General features: G+C 50.0%; 1 protein-coding gene across 1 annotated transcript in view; it reads left to right on the forward strand.

Moving 5' to 3' along the window:
• PHF21B (PHD finger protein 21B) overlaps positions 1-18,675 on the forward strand; it is a 100,013-nt gene that overhangs the window by 67,278 nt on the left and 14,060 nt on the right. Inside the window, exons 3-5 of the mRNA XM_082421193.1 lie at positions 7,339-7,431; positions 9,496-9,846; positions 12,135-12,275. Of these exons, the coding sequence (XP_082277319.1) occupies positions 7,339-7,431; positions 9,496-9,846; positions 12,135-12,275 (585 nt within the window). The remainder of the gene's footprint in view (positions 1-7,338; positions 7,432-9,495; positions 9,847-12,134; positions 12,276-18,675) is intronic.

An 18,675-nucleotide genomic window follows, 5' to 3' on the forward strand; every position in this document is an offset into this window, starting at 1 on the left:
CGTTTATCTTGACAAAACTGCGGCTATAAACTCTCCGGTGCTGGTGAAATAGCCTCTGAGATGATTGTTTCTGCTGGTATCGATAAATTCCAACACAGAGCAGAAAGGTCAGGCCCTGCCAGATAAAATGTCTCTTCGGCTTGTTAATTAAAGGTTTATAAGGATGTGGAAAAACGCGCTCTGGGGTAAGCCTTGGAGCGAAGAGAAGCAGATAGGTGGCGATCAGAGGATGGACAGGGGGTGGAAGGGGGCTTTGGCGTTCCCGGAAGAAACCCACGGTTCCCAGAAGCGGGGTGGCGGAGGGACCCTGCTCAGCCGCCTCTTTGTAGCGAACTCCTCCCCAAAGCCTGGGACTTGGGCTTTGACCCAGGGAGTCATCCGTTCTTCCGTGTTCCTCCTGGTGCTGCGGCACAGAGGGCACCCCACACACGGTAAGGTGCTCCTTAACGAGCCATCGGGCACCCCGAGTCCCTGGCAGTCGTATAAATGCCAGCCGTCGGGTTGGAGTCAGGCAGTATTTTAGTTCATGGAGTCAGCAAGCAAACGATCTTTGTGCTGTGAACATCCCGCAGGCGTTCGGTATTCCCCCCGTGGCGGGTCCTGTTTCTTTCTTGGTAACTGAGTATTTGAGAACGAGGTCAAAGTAAAGCTCCCCCTATCTTCCCCCGTACCCACTCCGACCTCGGGGCTCTGCCCCCCACAGCAGCCTCCACCCACCCCTCCCTCTCGTGGTCCCCTCCCTCCCCCTCCCTGATTGCGAATTTCTAAGGTGTGTGGACCCATGTCCCCGGTGTCCCAAGTCAGGAGAGAGGACTGAGCGCCGACCTGCAGTGAAGGCTTAGAACCACAGACGGTGGCATCCGCAAGACACACGGACCAGAGCAAAAGAGGTACCCAGAGGAGAATCTATATGGAAACACACAGGACACAGGCGCCCAAGTGGATGCCAGGGAATGGAGTAGCTGGTACAAAAACACACCCGGACACACGGCAACCCTCACGCCTTGCCGTGTGCAGAGACACACAGACTGGAAAAACACACAGACGGCACACACCCCTCGTCTGGAGGGCTTGACTGGGGATCTTAGCCAGAAGGGAGTCCCCGGGGAAGGCAGCTTTGTGCCTGTTCTCTGGCTCCTGTAGGTGCTGGGCACGGATTTGCCCTTCTGTTCCTGGGGCCCTGGGATCTTCCGGCTGCCCGTCACCCGGGCAGGAACCCCTGCACCCAGGGGACCACACAGCTCCGCTCACTGATGGAGTGAAGTGCCCGTGTGGGCCTTTCATCACAGAATCTGCTGGATGGACAAACCAGCTTCTTCTCATCCTGTGGTCCCCAGGTTGATGGAATCGTCTGGAAGCTTGTGAGTCAAATGGTGCTCCCTCCGTGCCTGCCTCTCACCTGCCCAGGTCTGGGCGGGGGCCCAGGGGTTGTGATGCCCAGGGGTTGTGATGCCGATGAGACAGCAGGTCCAGGGGAGGGAGAGGGCACAGCCTTCTACGCGCATCCCTTTGCAGAAGGCGGGCAGAGTCTTTAAAATGGGCATTGGGCAGGGCTCACCTAGCAGTGCTGGAGAGGGACTGAAAACGGCACTGTGGATTGAGACGCTTCCTCTTAAAGTGACCGCATCTGTTCGGATGCTCTCTGCATTGCATATAAAGCTCTGTTCCAACAAACGTCCACAGTGAATTTCCAGTTAAATGTGAATAATTTGGCTTCATGCAGAGAGGCAAGCAGCTGGCTGGAAGGACGTGAACCTCAGAGGCTATTCCACTTAGGGCAGGTGGAAAATTCCAGAGGAGGGAGGAACCATCCCATCATAATCAGGAGAAGCAGCTCTGTGGGTTGTGGGCCTCTGCTGTGTCATTTGGAGAAGGATGACACTCATTGCAGGGACAGAGAGCTATAAGGGGGGAAATAGGGGGTTTATTTTTAGCAGCTTTGTTGGAATAATATATACAATAAATTATCATATTTAAAGTGTGCAAGATGTTTGACATAGGTCTACACCTGTGAAACCATCACCAGAATCAAGATAGTAAACACACCCTTGACCCTCAAAAATTTCCCTGTGTCTTTGATCCCTTCCTCCGATCCCCTCATCTCCACACAACCTCTGATCCCTTTAGATGAGTTTGCATTTTCTGGAATTTCATATAAATGGCATCATACAATAATAAGTCCTTTTTTTTGGTCTGGCTCCATTCAGCAAAATTACTTTGAGATTCCTCCACGTTGTGTGTATCAATTGCTTATTCCTTTTTTATTTCTGAGGCATATTCCATTGGGTGGATTTGCCACAGTTTGTTCATCTGTGGACCTGTTGATGAACATCTGGGCTGTTTCCAGTTTGGACGATCACAAGTAGAGCTGCTGTGAACATTCCAGAACAAGCCTCTGTGTGGGCGTGTGCTTTCACTTCTCTTGGGTAGTGCCTAGGGGTAGAATGTTTTAGTTGGGACTGCTATAACAAAATACCACCCACTGGGAGGGGCGGTGGGGGGGGCTTAAACAACAGACATTTATTTCTCACAGTTCTGGAAGCTGGGAGGTCCAAGATCAAGGTGCTGGCTGATTTGGTTTGCGGTGCAAACCCTCTTCCTGATTTGCAGATGGATGCTGTCTTTGTCCATTCGGGCTGCTATAACAAAATACCACAGACTGGGTGGTTACTGTAAACAGAAGTTTATTGCTTACAGTTCTAGAGGCGGGAAGTTGGAGATGAGGGTGCCAGCATGGTCAGGTGAGGGCTCTCTTTCCGGCTGCAGACTTCTTGGTGTATTCTTGCCTGGGGGAAGGAGCTAAGAGTCTCTGCAGCCTTTTTTTGTAGGCACGAATCCCATTCATTTCATCAGGATTCCCCCCTCCTGGCTTAAGCACCTCCCAAAGGCCCTGCCTTCTAACAGCATCACATTGAGAGTTAGGATTCCAACAGGCGAATTTTAGGGGGACACGAACATTTAAACCATGGCGGACTCCTTGCCGTGTCCTCACGTGGCAGAGAGAGAGGGGAAGCAAGCCCTCTTAGGTCTGTCCTTACGAAGGCACTAATCCCATCGGGAGGACTCCACCCTCATGACCTGTTCACCCGCAAAGTCTCCCATCTCCAAAAGCATCACACTGGGGATGAGCGTTTCAACATACAAATTTTGGGGGGACGGACATCAACATTCAGTCCATAGCAGTAAATGTATATTTAACTTTCTGCGAAACTGCCAAACTGTTCCAGTGTGATTGCACTGCTTTATGTTCCCAAGAGTAGGGCATGCACTGCTCCACGCCCTCACCAGCTCTGGGCTTGGTCAGCCTTTTTTATTGTAGCCGTCTGAATGGGTGCATAGTGGTGTCCTACTGTGGCTTAATTCGCATTTCGCTAACTAATGATGTTTAGTATCTCTTCGTTTGCTTATTTGTCATCAGCATATCTTCTTTAGTGATGTGTTCTGTTCAAATCAGTTTTTAATTGGGTTGTTTGTTTTCCAGTTATTGGGTTTTGACAGTTGTTTTATACATTCTGGATACAAGTCTTTTATCAGATAGGTAATTTGCACATGTTTTTTTCCCAGTCTGTGGCCTGTTTTTTCATTCTTTTAACACTGTCTTTCCAACGTCAGGAATTTTTAATTTTTTGGAAGTCTAGTGTATTAATTTGTCCTTATGTGAATTATGCTTTTGGTGTTGTATCCAAGACACTGTGCCTAACCCACAGCCCCAAAGATTTTCTCCTATGTTTTCTCCTAGAAATTTTACAATTTTAGGCTTTACATTTAGGTCTCTGATCCATTTGGGTTTTTGAAAAATATGTGAGACGTATGGATTAGTTATGTCTTGTTTGTTTTTAATATATGAGTATCTACTTGTTCCAACACCATTTGTGAAACTATTGTCCTTTCTCCACTATATTAATGGACTTTGCAGCCTTTGCTGAAAAATCAATTGACCATATATGTTTGAGTCTATTTTCAGACTCTATTCAGTTCCGTTGATCTATTATTTGCATAACTTAACACCTATACCACACTGTCTCGATTACTGTAGATTTATAATAGGTCTTAAAGTTGGGAAATATAAGTCCTTCACTTTGTTTGTCTGATGTTGTTTTTTGTTTGTTTCAAGTTGTTTTGGCTATTCTGGGTCCTTTGCATTTCCACGTGCATTTAAAAAGGACCTTGTCATTTTCTACCCTTTTTGGGGTGAATTTTGATGGAGGCTGTATTGAAGCCATAGATCGATTTGGGGAGCATTTACATCTTAATAATACTGGTCTCTGATCCATGGTTATGGTATGTCTCTCTCTATGCAGGTCTTTTTAAAATTTCTCTCATCAGTGTTTGAAAGTTCTCAGTGTACAGCTCTTAATACAGCTATTGTCGTATTTATCTCTAAGTATTCCTCATTTCTTGATGCTGTTGCAAATGGCAGGTAAACATTTTTTTAAACTTCTAAATGTTTGTGCTAGTATACAGAAATACAGTTGCTTTTTGTGTGTTGAACTTGTATCCTACAACCTCGCTAAGCTCAATTATTAGTTCTAACAGCCTTTTTTTGTAGATTCCGTCAGATTTTCTACGTAGTTGCTACTGCCATCTGCAGAGACAGTTTTATTTCTTCTTCCTAATTGGAAGGCCTTTTATTTCTTTTTCTTGCCTTATTGCACTGGCTAGGACTTCTAGTCCAAAGGCAACAGGAGTGGTAAGAGAACATCCCTGCCTCATTCCTGATCTCAGTGGAAAAACATTCATCATTAAGTATGATGGTAGCTGTTCATTTTTTATAGATGCCTTTTATCAGGTTAAGGAAGTTCCTTGCTCTTCCTAGTTTGCTGAAATTTTTGATCATGAATGGATGTCGAATTTTGTTCAGTGCTTTCTCTGCATACATTGAAATAACCGTATCATTTTTTTGTGATTTTCACATGGTGATGCAGCCTTGCATTCCTGGGATAAGTTCAACTTATTCAGGATGTATTATCCTTCATATTATTGCTGGGGTCGATTTGCTAACATTTTGTTAAGAATTCTGGCTTCTAAGTTCAAGAGAGAACCTCTCTGGCCACTGGTGGTTTGGCTGGCCCCGAGTGAGAGATGCCTCTCCCCATCAGGCAGGCTCATGGGGTACAAATGTGGCCATGTGGAACCTCCCCTTCATCAGCTGTAGGTAGTGTTGATTCCTAGAAAAGGGACCTTAGGCAAACAGGCACCCCAAAACACATCCTCTGTATTTGTGTGGGCCTGGAGTCCCTGGGAGGGTGTCATCTCCCATCTCCACACCCTAAATATCCACCCTGCTGCAGGTGTGGCCATCCCATCATGCGTTGGAAAGAGCCCCGACTCGGAGGCTGAGATCTGAGGGTGTGTTGGGGTGAGCCCTGGTCATGGCCCCTCCTGAGTTAGCACAGTGGGGACATATATCAAGGGCCCAAAATAGTCCTACCTTTTAAAATTTCTACCCATTGATGGACTTCCCTGGTGGTGCAGTGGTTAAGAATCGCCTGCCAATGCAGGGGACACAGGTTCGATCCCTGGTCTGGGAAGATCCCACATGCTGCGGAGCAACTAAGCCCATGTGCCACAACTACTAAGCCTGTGCTCTAGAGCCCGTGAGCCACAACTACTGAGCCCAAGTGCCACAACTACTGAAGCCTGCGCACCCTAGAGCCTGTGAGCTGAAACTACTGAGCCCATGTGCTGCAACTACTGAAGCCCACACGCCTAGAGCCCGTGCTCCGCAACAAGAGAAGCCACCACAGTGAGAAGCCCCTGCTCACTGCAACTAGAAAAAAGCCCGCGTGCAGCAGCGAAGACCCAACACAGACTAACTAACTAACTAACTAACTAACTAACTAAATAAATAAATAAAATTCCTACCCATTGATTCCTGTTTTCAGACTCTGTCCTACAGAAATACTTTGTGATGCGGAAATGGCTTTATCCATCGAGATGTATATTGCACCACTGTTTATTAATTGGAAAAGGATGGGAATAAAACCCAAATTCCTAGGAGGATGGGATTGGCTGAGGAAATAGCATGATGTCTGCTGAATGAAAGACTCTATAACCATTAAAGGAGTAATTTATGGAGATTGTAACAACTTCAGGAAACCTTACATGTGTCCTTAAGTACAAGTAGAAAAACAGGTTACACATCACATTCTGTTTGGTGTGAGTGGCGCTGTGTCTTTGGGTAAAATGAGAGTGGATTCCACTCTGGGGAAATGAGAAAAGATGAGCCCAAGGAAACTGGGAAGGAAGGAAGCTCCAAGTTTAGCATGATTTTTTCTTAATTAACCTTCACTGGTTCTTATTAGTAGCCTCCTTTATTCTGTCAAGACATACATCATGTTTACTAAATAATCTGTCCTGAAATTTGGCAGGATTATTGAGGTCACAACTATAGGCAAATTAAGCTGTGTGTACTCTGTAAACTTAAGGTAATTTTTATAAATCTAATAAACTCCTTATTCTCCCTTCTCTGTCTTTCCTGCTCTATTCTCTCTCCCTCTTCTCTGTCTCTCAAACTCTCTCCTTCCTTCATTTTCTTTCTGCCCCTTCCTCCCTCCTTTTCACTTTGCATGTTTGTATGTTCACAGGTCAAATAAAATAACAAAAAATGTTTGCAGGGAATCAATATGAAAAAAAAAACAAACAGGTTACAGAATTCCCTGTACAGCTACAGAGAAAACGTACTTAAAAGGAAGCTAACGTGAGACAGTGATAGTTTTCCGGGGATGCCATTCTCTTTCTTTTTCTGGTTTCCAAAATTTCTTGCATGATACATATTACTTTCGTGATTTAAAAGCTTACCATTAAGGGGCTTCCCTGGTGGCGCAGTGGTTGAGAGTCTGCCTACCAGTGCAGGGGACACGGGTTTGAGCCCTGGTCTGGGAAGATCCCACATGCCGCGGAGCGACTGGGCCCGTGAGCCACAACTACTGAGCCTGCACGACTGGAGCCTGTGCTCCGCAACAAAGAGAGGCCGCGGTAGTGAGAGGCCCGCACACCGCGAAGAAGAGTGGCCCCCGCTTGCCACAACTAGAGAAAGCCCTCGCACAGAAACGAAGACCCAACACGGCCATAAATCAATAAATAAATACATACATACATACATACATCGAGGTGCTTAGCACAGGGCCTAGCATATAGCAAGTGCCCACAACAGTAATTATTAAAAAAACAAACAAACAAACAAAAAACTTACCATTAAGAGGAGAGCAGAGTTCACTGTCTCCAAGGCACCCCTGCGCCGCCAGGCTGGGAAGAGTCGCCGGGTGCCAGCTGGGTGGGGTCGCGTGGGTCCCGGTGCCGTGTCCTGTCTCAGTGCCGCCCTCCTCTGTTTTCCAGGCTTTGGGAACCATCACTGCAGTGCCTGTCACAGGTCCTCAGGTGAGCTCCTTGCAGAGGTTGGCCGGGCAAGGAGCGGCAGTGCTACCTCAGGTAAGCAGCCTGCGGGTGGGCCCCGGGCTGTCTGTCTGTCTGTCTGTCCATCCACAGCCCCTCAGCAGTGAGGTTTAGGTGAGCCCTGAGCTGGGTACGACGTCGTGGGAGTCCCTTTCCTCTCCTGCCTCCTCTGCCTGCCCTTCAGAGGCGATGTTTGGACCAGACCCAGTTTTTCACACAGTGAGGAACTGAGAAATCAATTTAGTGGGTCATGACCAGGATTTTTTTTTTTAATGGAATAAACTAGGCTGGACTAAAAGACAGCAGAAAATACCAAGACACATCATAAGCATTTTTTCGTAAACAATTTGTTTCTGGACTGCATCACGACGTAATGGAGATTTTTTTTTAAAAATACATTTATTTATTTATTTATTATTTTTGGCTGCGTTGGGTCTTCGTTGTTGCGCGCGGGCTTTCTCTAGTCGTGATGAACAGGAGCTACTCTGCGTTGCGGTGCGCGGACTTCTCGTTGCGGTGCACGGACTTCTCGTTGCGGTGGCTTCTCTTGTTGCGGAGCACGGGCTCTAGGCGCGTGGGCTTCAGTAGTTGTGGCTCGCGGGCTCAGTAGTTGTGGCTTGTGGGCTCCAGAGCACAGGCTCCGTAGTTGTGGTGCACGGGCTTAGTTGCTCCGCAGCATGTGGGATCTTCCCAGACCAGGGCTCGAACCTGTGTCCCCTGCATAGCAGGCGGATTCTTAACCACTGCGCCACCAGGGAAGTCCTAATGGAGAATTTTGAATATGGGTCACAGTCAAAAAAGTGTTAGAAACTCTGGACAAAAGGGTGCATTTCAGGAGACGGCGCAGACGCCAGACCATGGGCCTGGGTTCCAGCCGGGGTCCCCCATTGGGCTCTGCGCTTTGGGCAAGTCATCTGGGCTGCGTCTCCTCGTCTGCAGAGGGGGTGGTGCCAGTGCCTCCCTGGCGGCCGTGAGGACTGAATCGGGGCGCAAAGCCTTTGTAGCCGGGCCTGGTCTGGAGCAGAAGCCTGCTGGCTACCGCCCAGTACGCAGCTTTGCGGGGTACCTGCTGCTGAGCTGCGAGGGGCTGCCAGCTGCACAGGCGACAACGGCTCCTGCCTGTCCTGGGGCTGCAGGCCTGGGCAGATGCCCCCAGCTCGAGGACAGTGAGGGGCGGCTGCCCTGGGCCCTCTTGTCCTTGAGGCAGCCTCGCTGAAGGCCCACCTGTGCTGAATTAGACAGGACCCTGTCCCCAAGAGGCTCAGATTCCAGGAGGGGGACAGACAAGGAATCAGACGATTTGAACCCAGAGTGATCGGCCTGAGTCAGAAGGATTCGCGGGGGCTGTGGGAGCCTTGAGGAGGCTCATAGCCTGCCTGGGGGTCAGGGAGGGCTTCCTGGAGGAGATGGCGCTAGAAGCAGGGCTCCGAGGGTAGGACGTCTTGGTAGTCCAAGGTGGAGGCAGGCCTCGGGGACGAGCACCCCAGAAGGATCCTGGAGCGTGAGGACACGGGGGTGAGAAGAGGAGGCAGGTGGCGGCGGGGAGACCGGAGCCGCAGGCCTGGCGGCGCTGGGAGGGGACGTGGGAGCAGGCATAGCACTGGAGACGTCAGCAGGGGCCTTCTGGGGGCCTTGGATATTGAGTAATGGAGTTGAGCTTTGCCTGTCAGTGACTTGATGGCCATGGGGAGCTATGGAAGGCTTTTGAGCAAGGGAGGGTCAGGACTGGGGCTCCAAGGAAGGGCTTCTGCTCAAGGTCAGTGCTGTTTTCCTAGGAGTTTTCACTCCCACGTACACCCCTCAACTGTAAAAGTCCAAGGACCGCCTCTCCCTCTGCCCCAATATAGGCACGCGCGCGCACACACACACACACACACACACACACACAGGCACACACCCGCGACCAGAGCCCCCGGGCCAGTCAGTGCACGCCCAGGACCCGGGCAGCCTTGGCAGGTCCACGGTCTCTCCGCTGCCATCTCCTCACCTCTAACATGGGAGTCCCTGACCAGGTCATGTCTGTGCCCCTGTCATCTGCTGTGGCTGTCATCACCCCGTCTGTGTGTCTATCTGACCGTGCCACTGTCCCTCCCTCCCCAGGTTAGGCCAAAGACTCTGATTCCAGACAGCCTCCCCATCACCCCGGGCCGGGACCGGCCACCCAAGCAGCCCCCAGCCTTCCAGAAGGCCACCGTGGTCAGTATCAAGAACCCCAGCCCAGCCCTCCCCACTGCCAACAACACCGTGAGCCATGTGCCAACGCCCGGCAGCCAGCCCCGTGCCCTCGCCGAGCCTGCCACCGTCACCTCTCCTCTGAGCAGCGCTGGGGTGGCCTACGCCCTCATCTCCACCGCCCCCAGCAATGCCACCGCCATGGCCCCCAGCACCGCCGTGTCCGTGGTCAGCGACAGCGTCAAAGTCCAGCCCCTCCTCATCAGTGCCGACAACAAGGTGAGGGCGCCCGCGGGCAGGCTCCCTGAGGGGCCAGGTGAAGGGGGCCCGGGCAGAATGAATGACCAGATGGCAGAACGATTAGGTGGCCAAAGGAATGGATGGAGTGTGAACAGAGGACTGAATGAACAGCGTGGGAATGAAAAATAAGTGAATGAATCAGTGCGTGAAGGGGGGGGGGGCGTGTACACATGAATGAATGAGTCAGTGGTAGAATGAATGCTGCGTGAATGAGGGTGTGGATGAATGAATGAATTGGCCTGGGAATAATGGGGGTACAAGGGAATGAATATGTGAGCAAAAGACTGTGTGGCTGAATGAATTAATACCAGTAGGAAAAGAATGATTGGTCGATGGATGAATTACTTCACCTGTTGGAATAACTAATTAATAAAATGTGTGGCCAAGTGGACAACTGGAAGGGTCTCTGCCGATGGAGGGAGATAGTCAAGGACTTTTTGGACCCTGGCTGTCTGAACGGAATATCTATGATTTGTTGCCAAGATTTAAAACTAAAACTAAGATCCTCTTCCTGTTCCCCTCTGAGCTCCTTGATGATCGTGTGAGGTGTTTGGGGCTGCATAGGAGGTGCCGTTTCCTCTCTTTGGCCTCTTTTCCTCTGTTTCCAATTCAGGGTCCACCAGGCTGCCCCTCTCTTGCTTATGGCCCGTGTCCTCTACTTCCCAGCCCGAGTGTCAGCCGCTTTCCTGCAGCCGTATGTTACTGCACTCAGTATATTTCTGGGTATGTTTTTGAGCTCTCCCACTTACGGACAGTATCCCCAAGGATTCTCCAAGCCTAAAGAGTTATCGCCAGCCAGGGTCGGATGGCAAGTTCCAGTGAGGAAACGTGCACCCCAGGATGGTACCTGGTCCAGAGGGGGTGCTTAGCAGACATTTGTCGGTTGAGTGTGCCTGTTTCACTGCAACCTCACTAGCATTCAGTGTTGTCACTTTTAAACACTTTTTGCTCATTTAGTTGATGCAAACAGATGCTGGTCGTTGAAAGTGGAACTCCTTTGGTTAGTATTGAACTTGAAGGTTTCCCTGTACTTTTCAGGAATCCTGTCTCCTTCCACGTGACTCATCTGAGGATATTCTTTGCCCTTTTTTTCTGTGGGGGATCTTACTGTTTTCTTCCCATGAATATAAAAAGGGAGCATTTTTTTCCATCCAGAGAATTCTGGGATTTCAAAATTATGATACAAAGAAGAACAAAGTCCTTTCCCTTAAGCCAGTAGAAAAATGGGATGCATTTTCTCTTCATACGTAAGAGCTTCAAATTCACAAGTCACAGAAAAAAAAAAAAAAGAAAAAAAAAAGTCTGCTGCAAGTATCCGAGAAAAAAATTCACAGGTCACTATGTGTTCTTAGGAGGGAAAAACAGTTCGAGTCACTCCTGGTTGAGGCCAGACCCAGGGCTGCTCCTGGTAAATTCTTTTACCTAGATCCATGAAAAAGATAACGATTCTTTCCCAATTCAATGTCCAAAAAAATGAATAAGATAGATGATTCACAGGTGAAGGAGATTGTGGCCTAGGGAGAGGCCGGGCAGCAGAAGTCAATCTCAAACTTCTCAGCTCCAGGCACCTCACCCCAACCAATGAGACCTGAACCCCATGAGGACCGCTGGATCGGGTCTACTCTGCCTGATGCTGAGTGGGGTCTAGACTCCCCTCCCCCTCTCCATCCTCCCAGGATTGGCAGGGCCCCTCAGAGTGAGCAAAACGGAACCTCCTTCCTCCCACCTGCCCGAACCCCCAGGCCAGGTTTGAGCACCTCGGAAACAGTGGCCTGGGTCGGGGGGGAGGAAGGGGCAGGGTGGGAGTTGGGGGGGTGCAGGGCAGGCAGCCAGACAGACCCGGGAAGGGTCCCAGCCCCTCTGCTCCCTAACCTGATGACCTCAGGCAGGGAGCACGTCTGAGCCCTCTCAGCCTCAGTTTCCCTGCATGTGAACTGGGGAGAAAGAAACCAACCTGCCTTGAGTTCTTGCCGCCTGAATCTTCACAGCCTGCCTGGAAGTAGGTATTGCGAAGGTGTTACTGATAAGGAAGCTGAGGCTCAGAGATGTGAAGTGACCTCCCCGAGGCCACGCAGCTGGGAGACAGTAGCACAGGATTGGACCCAGGCCTTCTGGTTCCTAAATCAGGACCGTTTCTCATGCAGACTCTCCTTAGGGTGCAGGCACCCCGTGGACTGGAGAGGTGGGTGCAAGCCTCCTCGTTCCTCTGTGGGCCTGCCCTCCCTGGGCCCTCCAGTTCCCCCCTCACCCCTCTGCCCCGTCTCCAGGTCATCATCATTCAGCCTCAAGTGCAGACGCAGCCCGAGAGCACGGCGGAGTCGCGGCCGCCCACAGAGGAGCCATCTCAGGGAGCTCAGGCCACCAAAAAGAAGAAGGAAGACCGGCCCCCGAGCCAGGAGAACCCCGAGGTGGGTGGCTGTGGTCTGGGGGCCGCTGTAGGACACGGCTGCCCAGGGAGTGGGGACGGGCCTCACTCCGACAAGCCCAGAGCACAGGCGCCCTGGGCAGTGGGAGCTCCAGGCAGCACTGGCCCAGTGAGCCAAGGTCTCAGCCGTTGTGTGTCCCGGATTTGCTGGCTGAGCGGCAGCGTGGGGCAGTGGTTAGCACCAATCGTAGACCAGACTGCCTGGATTTGCATCCCAGCGCAGGTGTGGCGGGGTGCGCGGGGGTGGGGAGCAGATCGCGTCGGTTTCCTCATCTGTGAGGATGGCACGGGCGAGTCTGCCTTCCTGGCGGCGTTTCTGGGAGGATCCCTTGAGACAGTGTCTGGTGCCTGGGCGCTGCTGGCTGCTACCCACCACCCCAAGCCCCCGCTGTCCCCGCCCGTCCCCCGGTCCTCAGGACCCTCCGTCCAGGGGACAGCGCTGCTCTTGGCACGTGTGGCCCTAAAGCAGCCCCGCTCCTCCCTCCACCCCACTGTTCACTGAATGTCTGAAGGCGGCACAGCAGGACCCTGAAGGCCTTAAACGTCAGCTCTCTGTGGAATTTTTGGTCACAGCAAGCGACGTCCTTGTGTTCCTGCTTGCATCCTCAGCCATCCTGGGCCAAAATCACCACCCCCTGGGCCTTTCTCCATGTGACTGCCCCTGCCTGGCCCCCATTTCTCTCCCTATTGACTGGTTTATCTTACAAGATTCCCTTCAGAAACCATCTCCTCCAGGCAGCCTTCCCTGACCACCCATCCCCAGCAGGCAGAAGAGATCCCTCTGGGCTCCTCCAGTTCCTTCTGATTCTTTTTATCAAAGTGCTGTCATCCAAAGAAGTCATTCATCCTTTCATTTATTTGTCAATCATGTCTTAGCCTTTGCTGCAGGCCAGGCTCTGGGCTGAGGATGTGGACACTGAGACGGGGCAGATGTAGTTCGTCCCGGCTCCAGGGAAACTCACTCCTACTGGCAGACACAGGCACGGCCACTAGGACTTGAACTTGGGTTAAAAAATGTCAGGTGTCATCAGAGAGTTACAGATTCTGAGCTGTGGGAGATCCAGGGAGAGGGAGAGAGCCGTGTTTCCATCTGGAAGGACTGCAGAAGGCCTTGCAGGGGAGGGGGCACAATCGAAGGGACCAGGGGAACAGGTAGGGTTTCAGTAAAAGAGCCAAGAGGCAGGGGGAGGGCACTGCCCGGGCAGAGGGGAAAGAACTCAGCACTCGCAGGAGAGTCAGCTGGTCTGTTTGGACCGTGGGTAGCATGTGTGCGTGAGAATTTCTAGACATGGGGTTAAAGATAGACGTCGGAGCCCAATCCTGGAAGACCCGACGCATGCTGCCGAGGTGGAACTTGATTCCTTGGGTAGTGGGGAGCCATGGAATATCTTTGAGCAGGAGAGGGACTTGGCTATTGTCCTTTGACATGTCTAGAAAGCCTGCTGGGAATTCATAGAGTCGACCACTCACCGAGGCTGAGATGGAGCCAGTCTCCTCTGTGGCCTCAGGCCCAGTTTTGTCTCAAGAGAGACAATCCGTTCCATTTGGTGGCAGTGTATGAGCACCTACCGTGAGCGGCGTGAGGCCTGGGGCCAGCTCGCAGCTCAGGCTCCCATGAGCACACTTCTGTCCTCCCATGGGGTTTGCTGCACCCTTAATTTTTGGGAAGGTTTTCTGGGTAGATTCTCTTTGTTCTTTCAAAGTATATCTTAGTCAATTATTGTGCATTTATACAATTAGTATAATTACATCTAATTACATAATTAGTGTAAATACGTGTAATGACTTAAATAGAACTTGCAATTACAACACGTCCTGGTGTAAAAATCCTTATTAAAGTTGCTTTCAGAAGAGGGCTGGGACCAGTCGTGCTGCACAGACGCGGGTTTCGTGGTGGCCTTTGAACCTGTTCGTGAAGAATCTAAGTCAGGAGCGCTTGAGGCCAGAGCAGCAGCTGCCCCAGAAACTTCACCAGCTGAGCCAGGCACGGGCTCAGGGCTTCTGGGGTGGGGCGTGGATTTGGGGTCAAGAGACACTGATGGTTGTTTGTAAGGCTCAGCTGTACGGTGGCTTCTGGGGTAGCGGCTGTCGAGGTCCCAGTGTCCATACACCCCACACGCCCAGCACCTCTGAGCCCACAGGCGCCTGTGAGATGAGATGAGATGACAGTGCCCACCCAAGGCATCAAAGGGACCCGTGCGGTGAGCCCACCTCTCTGCCGAGTGAGCCTTCATAGCTAACCGGGCTTCCTCCCCTTCTCTCCTGCATCCTCCCAGCAGCTCTGCGAAGTAGGTGGGGCAGGAATTACAGTGTTCATTGTACAGACAAGGAGGCGGACTGAGAGAGGCTAGCATGTCCGCCACTCAACCCAGACAGAATCGGGGCTCCAGGCTTCTGCCCCAGGCCCCATCAGCTCCTTCCTGTTCCAAGTCCTCTGCCTTCTTTAGGACAGAGCCTGGCCTTTTCTGTGCTACTCATTATCCTGACCTCGGGCAGCATCTGTCCAAGCTGGTCACCCTCAGATTAGCACATGCCCTGCGGAATGACAGCCAGAGCAGGAGTTCCAGCCCTGCCACACGCCAGCCCCGGCCGCCTCTCTGGGCAAGACCCATGCACACAGATGCTCCCTCCTTCCACGCCATCCCTGCTGCCACACCCCCAGTTCCTGCCCTGGCCCTGCCCAGGCTCCCAACCCCTAGACGGGTTCTTCCCTGCAGCTAGAAGGATCTTTCTGCAATTCAGAAATAACCAAGTCACCTGTCTTCTTTTTAAAAAAATTCTTCCATTTAGAATTTATTGAGATGTAATTGGCATATTACATGATATAAGTTTAAGGTGTGCAACATAATGATTTGCTATATGTGTATATTGCAAAATGATCACCAGGGTGATTGTAGTTTAACACATCCATCAGCTCACATGGTTATTTATTTTTTATGTGATGAGCACTTTTAAAATCTACTCTCCTAGCAACTTTCAAATTTACAAGACAGTATTGTTAACTCCAGTCCAATGCTGGACAGTACTTATTTATCATATAACTGGAAATCTGTAGCTTTTGACTACCTTCACCCATTTCCCCCAAGCTCCACCCCCTGCCACTGGCAACCACCAATTTGTTCTCTGTTGCTAAGAGTTTATTTTTTTAAGATTCCATGTATAAGTGAAATCATAGAGCATTTGTGTTTCTCTGTTTGCCTTATTTCTTTCAGCATAATGCCTTCAAGTTTCATCCATATCATCAAAAATGGCAGGGTCTCCTGAATTTTGTATTGGTCACCCCCTTTCTTGAAACCCATCAGAGCACAGCCCCCATTGGAATGGCTTTGAGTTCTTGCTTGGACCATACCTCTCTGCCGCAAACCCTCAGCAACAACAGATAGCGTGCTGGAAGAGCCAGTAGTAAAGATGTAGCTGTGCATCACTGTGTCCCAGAAACACAGGCAGTGAGCAGGACGGATGCTCCAGACTGTGACCCCCAGGTTCAGAATCAGATGAGGGTGACCAGGCAGCTCCCAAGGGGCAGCGGGTCCCCAAAATTCTTCTGGCAAGAGAGGAGCAGAGCCAGGCTTCCCTGCTAGCCCAGGAGCCAGCCTGTGCCTGGGGCCACCCCTGGGCTGGGCAAGGCCAGGGTGACTGCAAACTTGCTATAAGGCGAGGGTAAGCAGTAGGGAGAGAAAATGAAACATAAAACAGAGAAGAAAAGAAGCAGTGCCCAAGGTGAGTCTGTAGACAGAATTGTAAAACACATGATGCAATCTAATGCTAAGAAGGACAATCAATAAAATCAACTTTTGGAACATGAATTTATTCAAGGTAAAGCTAATTTTGTGGCGTATTCATAGCAATGACTTTTAAATATGTTTAGGATACTCAAAGAAGTTAAAGATAAAGGAATAACATCCACTTGAAATAAATAAGGAATAATGAAGCAAAAAAATCATGAAAATAAAACATCAGATGGTTACAAAAATTATTTGAAAATCTGGTAATGAAAAACATGGTGATTGAAATAAAAAAAATTACTAGACAGGATGAACAGAGGTAATTAGTGCTTTGGAATATGGCACCACAGAGATGCAAAGAAGCATAAAAAATTATATATATGTAATTTTATATATATGTAAAATTATATATATGTGTAAATTATATATTCATATATATATATGAAGCAGCAGAACTGAGTGGTGTGGGCAGGGCCTTGCTGAAGGCCAGGGAGCTGCAGGTTGCAGAAAGAGTCAGCCATACTGAGGATCACAAGTCTGTATTCAAGTGCAAAAGGACAGGCAGTGTCTATGAGCTGCACTTAGGGTAGACAGGGCTGGGACCACACAAAGGAATACGGAAAGAGAACCTCCATAAGGCCTCCAGGAGCAGAGAAGGTGCCACAGACCCTCCTTGACCTTGGGCAGCAAGGAGGCGTGATAAAACAGAATCCCACTGAGGCACCGTATTGGAAGAGTGAAGTCAGTACAAAGCCACCGTAAGGAGAAATATGAGAAAGAGAAGCGATTTTTACCATAAATAAAAAATACTACCCCCAAAGTCCAGTATTCTACTATGAATTAAAAGAAAGAAATCAATACAGTAATCACTACTAAGAAGGAAACTACAGTGCTGAAAGACAAGGACTGAGGGAAGAGATGGCTAAATGGCCGAAGTACTGGAGAGAGGGAAACGTGAGCTGAAAATTTTCAGGAAAAAACACTAAGACCATCACATAAATACATAACTGGAGGAGCACAGGGCACCATAGACACAGCAGAAGACACAGTAAGACCTAGGAGGCAGGAGTGAGAGAAGTATATAAAACAAAAAAGAAAGAATGGATTTTTAAATATTAGGAAGTGGTACCTAGAGAAGACAAGCAAAGAAGATACAACAGGTGGATAATTGGAGGCTTTAAAGAAGAAAAGCGGGATGACGGGGCAGAGGAGCTCCAGTAAAACTTTCCCACGGTTCCCTGCGATATGAATTTGGCTATAATGTGGTAGGCAGTTTGCTCCTGTTATGTCAGTGATGGTGGGCTGAAGTTATCTTCTGCGGAGGAAGGGCTGGAGGGAAGGGAAGGCTGAGTGGGGAACCAGGAGGCAGAGCATGGGCTCCACTGGTATTGGCCCAGCCCAGTCTTCCCAGTGAAGACTGGCCAGTGAAGGGGGTGCCAGGACTGGCAGATTCCTAGAGGCCACTGTCCATTCAGCCACAGGACCCTAGAAGTGACACTGAAACCAGGTGGAACCAAACTGCAGCCTGTGCTGGCATCAATTGGCTGAAGCTTGGTGGACCTCAGAATCCCTGTTTGAGCAGCTCTGCGGCCACCTCAGTCATTTTTAGTAGTCTTGTGTTGACGTGAGCACACGTCTTACAGGATTGAATCTGATGGGCCTGACTTTTCATGGTGTGGTGATGCGTCACTGTTTTTAAAAGATAATTCAAGGGACTTCCCTGGTGGCACAGTGGTTAAGAATCCGCCTGCCAATGCAGGGGACACGGGTTTGAGCCCTGGTCCGGGAGGATCCCACATGCCGCGGAGCAACTAAGCCCGTGCGCCACAACTACCGAGCCTGCGCTCTAGAGCCCGTGAGCCACAACTACTGAGCCCACGTGCTGCAACTACTGAAGCCTGTGCGCCTAGAGTCCGTGCTCCGCAACAAGAGAAGCCACCGCAATGAGAAGCCCGCGCACTGCAACGAAGAGTAGCCCCCACTCGCCACAACTAGAGAAAGCTCGCATGCAGCAACCAAGACCCAAAGCACCCAAAAAAATAATAATAATAATTAAAAAATTTTTAAATTAAAAAACAGGTAATTCAAGAAAATTTATTGAAATAAAAGGAAACTTTAATTTCTATACTGCAAGGACACACTAGGTACCGGGAAGTTGACGTGTGTGCTGGGTTAACATTGGGTCACAGCTCAGTAAAGTCACTGACTTTTAATGGAAACAAAAGGATCCGTAGGCATCCAGGCAAAAGCAATCAAGTCGCTTTAGAGGGAGAACAACTGGGCCGGCTTCTAACTTTTCCACAGCAACATTCAGTCCAGAACACAGGAGAGCAGGAAGAGAGAAGGGGACCCAAGGATCTTATGTGCAGCCAAGATGTCCTTCACGTTGACAGGCCACAGACTAAAGGTTTTAAATCTGCCAAGAACTCAGGAAATGTTCCCATGAGCCATTCGTGAGAAACTACTAGAAACTCAACCCCCGTCGACCACGAGACGCTTGGGAAAGCTTGGCACCAACGCTGGTTGAGCGTCGTGCATATTTAACTACAGAGTAAAACAAACAGGATAAGCGTGCTGGAACAGAATGTAAATATTACACGTATAAGATGACACATAAATATTAATGTGTAAGATTCACCTAAGGGAACAGAGAGCGAG

This window comes from Balaenoptera physalus, assembly GCF_965194825.1.
Source record: "Balaenoptera physalus genome assembly, chromosome: 13".
NCBI lineage: Eukaryota > Metazoa > Chordata > Mammalia > Artiodactyla > Balaenopteridae > Balaenoptera > Balaenoptera physalus.